Below are 4615 nucleotides of genomic sequence, written 5' to 3' on the forward strand. Positions count from 1 at the left end.
CTCATGCATCGCATGTGTTGGTGATATTACCATTAGCTGCATTAATATGAACTTTGAGATATCTCATTCTCATGTATTTATTTCCGCATATGTTACACGTATGTTTGATGTCATTGTGTGTCGATTTAATGTAGATTTTAAGATCACCCTTTTGAGTAAATGCTTTACCGCATACATCGCATGCATATGTGACACCATTATGCACTCCATTGATATGTTTGTTAAGATTATATTTTTATGAGAATATCTTTCCGCATATATCACATGTACTTTTGATACCATTATGTACCGTTTGTTTTGAATGTCTTTCCGCATGCGCCCCATCAATGTGTATTTTGATACTTATCTTATATGAAAATTTCTTGCCGCAAATATCACATGCATGTTTGGTACCATAGTGTATCGAATCGATGTGGTATTTGAGATTAGCCTTATCTTGAGAAGTTCTTTTTGCATATTTGACATGCGTGGATTGCATTATTACGTACTGCACCTATGTACTTTTTGAGATTATGTTCTTTGTTGAACTTTTTTGTGATTCTTCTTTTTTTATTTTGTTCCACAAATTCACAGTCTAAATTCAAATTCGGAATGCAACTGCACGAGAAAACTGTCGAAGAGCATATGAAGCTAACCTGGTTCTCTAGTTTTCTTCGTGCATGGAACTCATGAGTTCGCGGAATATTGCCCAGCACGAGATATTTTGCCGCTAAGCGAAGGTCTTCTCGTGCATAGCATAAATTTAAATTTGATTTAAATTTGAAGTTTTTTCTATCAATGGTATATTGTAACGGAAAAATGAAAAATTAACAAAACATGATTCTACGGCATGGTGAATGAGCTAGTACGAATAATTTCGTGATAATATTTTATGCAACGTGCGCTACGTGAAGTGTGTAATGCAATGTGCACTACAAGATCGGTACACAAATACGAGCTTTGGGGCATTTATGAATATAGAATTAGATGTAAGCAAAAATAGTAATATTTTTTGTTTCTGGTTGATTTTTTTATTTTTTATTTTTTCCATTACGAACAATGACATCTAATTCATCTTGTTCAGCAAACTATTTTTGTTGGTCAATAATTTGAATGTTCTGACTCCCAAGTTCTATATCTTTTACCGGTTCCGGTACCACCGGCATTCTTTTTTCCATGCACACTTCCCAGTCGCAGTGCTCGGGATAATCTGAAAATTTTAATTTTAAGATATTATAAATTGTAAAGCGGGTATTAAAAATTGATGGTTACGTATCAATCTTACCTTTTCTGCACTGGTAATAAGTTTTAGCAAAAACATCCACGTAGGGAAAATCGCTGGCTGCAATTCTCTCTTTGAAAAGCTCCTCAAGAACTGGCACATTCAGCGAGTTGTCATTAAGAATCTGTCAAGAAGATGAGTAATTTTACTTTATTTTTTGCTTCATTAATTTCAAAGTGTCATATGTAAGATGTATAACTACACTTACCACTCCATCGATTTGTAACTTGCAAGCAAACGTGCACGACAACACTTGCGTCACGTTGTGATCGATGTTCATATCATCTAAATTAAATGCAACCGATTTTTATGATAATGTACGAAAAATATAATGAAAAGAGCGATAGACACTTACGTGGATCCTTGCCGTATTTGTCCAACATGCATTCATCCATTAATACCTTTCCTTCGGTTTCTGATGGTATGGATTTTCTCGCTGAAACGGTGACAAAAAACAAAGCAAAGATGACGATCAAACCCTTCATGTTGTATAAAATCGGTTTGGCATTCGAATGATGATTGAACAATACTACTGTCGATGAGAGCTTGGCTTGGCGCATTTTTATACGTAAAAGAAAAAAAATTATCGCTCGCTTAGCTGGTAATAGCTGCCGAAATATTTGTTGAATTCAATTAATCGATGATTTTTACATAGTGTTTGCACCAGATTTCATTGTGTACATGAGAGATCATTGATGCGAAGTATTGACTACGAGTCAATACTACGAGGCATTAGTATTGACTCGTAGTCAATACGAGTGCAAACAAACGAATGAAGGAGTGCCGGCTATGCCGGCACGAGTGGCTCATGTTTTGCGCACACTGTGCAAATTCTAAAATACACTCGGCAAAAAAATTATCGCAACAAAAAAATTCATCGAAATTCCGTCGATTTTCAAATGCTTCTATCTTGGACTAGATTTATCGAATCGACACGCTTTTTTTTTAATTTCTTGGAAAATTTGTCTTCTTCAAATCCATATATATTAAGATAAGATTAGAGTTAATGTTGAGTTACCAGTAGTTTTGAAGATACCATTTAAAGTACGTAAAATCCCCCGTTTAGCTGAAATTAAGACGATTTTCTGGGCATTTTGCGTACACAAATCGTACCTTCAATTCGACCTACAGGACGTTAAAAAAATCGTAGAGAGGTCCTTTTTTTTAAATTATTCGTTGAAAAGAGTACTTTGCGATGGTGTATGTTAGATTTCGATAGAAAAATTACTGTGGTACTGGTACACGTTCAAATAGTCATTTTTTTCAGTAATTTTTAGTGTCGCGCTCAAATACTACTGGTAACCCAACATTAACTCGAATCTTATCTTAATATATATGGATTTAAAGAGGATAAAATTTCCAAGAAATTAAAAAAAAAGCTTGTCGATACGATAAATCTAGCCCAAGATAAAAGCATTTGAAAATCGACAAAATTTCGATGAATTTTTATGTTGCGATAATTTTGTTGCCGAGTGTATAATGACTTTTTAGAATATATTCTGGATCAAGTTTAGAAAAGATTTATTGGAGTATTGCGTCACTGGATGTTGGATAGTCAGAAGGGTGCAATATTAATTAAAATGCGTATTAGCAGAGTTAATTGTTAAATTATGTTCACTTTATTAATGTATCGCGGCTCGCTATCGCTTACACTTGTTCGCACGCGTTGACTCTAGGTCGGTCAAAGTTAATCTGTCGAGCGGCGACCAGCACGTCGCCGGCACACATGCGGAGCAGATCCCAGCGCGGTGGGGGAAGACATGCCACGGCTGCTGCCGCGAGAAGGCCTAGGCAGGCTGCGCACACATACCACTGCACACATACACACACACAGGCGGAACACGTATGTCCGCCGAGCCCGAGCCGAGATGTCGCGTCTACACGCTGGTGAGGCGCGCGCGCACACACACACACACACATACGCAAGCACGATAGCCTGTGGTCGCCACAGGAGCTTATTTAAATTTGCATAATTACACAAAATAATTGTATAATAATATGTTTATCATGATGATATATTTTTTTTATAACGATTTGTTTCGCGAATTACTTCTTATAAATAATTTATTGCTTTATGAATGTGTCGAGGTCATTGCAGTCATATGCTTGGAATATTTCCTCTGGAAATTGCATATTATATCTCATACGTTTTTTTTCTTGACAATTGTAAATATATATCAAAACTTGCTTATCAAAAGATCCTTAAATTGCCTCATGCCTCACAGCGCGTTATATTATATTATATTTGTTCATTACAATTCATCGGACTCATTTTTTATTTCAAAGCAACTTTCGTACAGCACTGCTGTTCGAAACCCTCGGATAACTTCAGTAATACAGATTCACCGTTGCCGTTTTCGTCTCGAGACACCGTTCTTCCTTACAAATCTCTCGCTCAATTCCTACTTAGCTCCCAAAAATGGAAATGAATAGTCGAGCGATTTTGTTTGAATAGCAGTGAAGATAGGTGGTCATTGATTTGTGACCTAGATTCTTCTTCTGGATTCACGGCCCCGGTCGGCCACGCATGTCCCTTTGTCGTCGGTCCGTCCGTCGCGAATCCGTCGGCTCGAGGTGCCTGTATATCAAATAATAAGGAACTCGGGCTCATGCATGCAAATAACCGTTGACACATCGATTCAATTAATATAAGGCGATTTATTTATCGCTGTACTACAATATACATATCGGCCCGAGGACACTGGGTCGTTGGCACGCTCGCGCGGCGACACGCCGAGCGCGAGGCTCAGAGGGGAACACATATACACCGGAGCTCGTGGCCCGACTCACCACTCGTAGTGCTCGATGTAGACGTTGTTGGTTGTCCTGCTGATGTTCCTCTCCTCCTGCAACACAATCAAATGTCGTGAGCCCGGGTGCCTCGTCGTCTCCTCGAATGGTGGGACGATGATCGGCTTTCTCTCTCTCGTCCGGCCGTCGAGACACACACATACACTCTCCGCGCACTCGAGCTCTCGTCGAGTTAGCCACACTCCTCACTCAGAGAGCTTAGGGTGACTACACCCGTGGTACTCGACGAAGAGTCGACCTAGACATCCAGAGAGTCACCCTGGACGCCGCACACACACACTCACTTACTCGGATCAATTTCGCACACACACGATCGCGATCAATCGATCTCGCCAGTTCGTTGGCAACTGACTTGTCGTTACTTATACGTCGTGTTGACAAGCTGCCAAACGTCCTTTCTCTTCTCATCGTTGCTCACATGAAAATATAAATACCGCGATCAAATGATTTACTATATTCAAATTATATTATTATTGGCCGACGACAACGACTACGCAGAGGCTCGCCGGGCAACCGAGCATCTGATGCACTTCCTGCATCACA

General features: G+C 39.2%; 1 protein-coding gene across 4 annotated transcripts; it reads right to left on the reverse strand.

Moving 5' to 3' along the window:
* Window positions 1-1021: 1021 nt before the first annotated feature.
* Window positions 1022-2932, reverse strand: LOC106649123. Of its 4 annotated transcripts, none has more exons than XM_014366398.2 (5): window positions 2913-2932; window positions 1617-1869; window positions 1470-1546; window positions 1265-1385; window positions 1022-1189 (listed from the first exon to the last, which is right to left on the reverse strand). In XM_014366398.2, the coding sequence occupies exons 2-5, from the start codon at window positions 1819-1821 to the stop codon at window positions 1068-1070; spliced, it is 525 nt and encodes a 174-aa protein (XP_014221884.1). In that variant the 5' UTR covers window positions 1822-1869; window positions 2913-2932; the 3' UTR covers window positions 1022-1067. The 4 variants fall into 4 exon arrangements, with proteins under 4 accessions (XP_014221884.1, XP_023313982.1, XP_023313984.1 ...); XM_023458214.1 differs by having other exon boundaries at window positions 2880-2926; XM_023458216.1 differs by having other exon boundaries at window positions 1617-1806; window positions 2880-2913.
* Between the last annotated feature and the right edge of the window lie 1683 nt (window positions 2933-4615).

The sequence above is a fragment of the Trichogramma pretiosum genome, unplaced genomic scaffold (assembly GCF_000599845.2).
Source record: "Trichogramma pretiosum strain Unisexual culture from Peru unplaced genomic scaffold, Tpre_2.0 scaffold17, whole genome shotgun sequence".
NCBI lineage: Eukaryota > Metazoa > Arthropoda > Insecta > Hymenoptera > Trichogrammatidae > Trichogramma > Trichogramma pretiosum.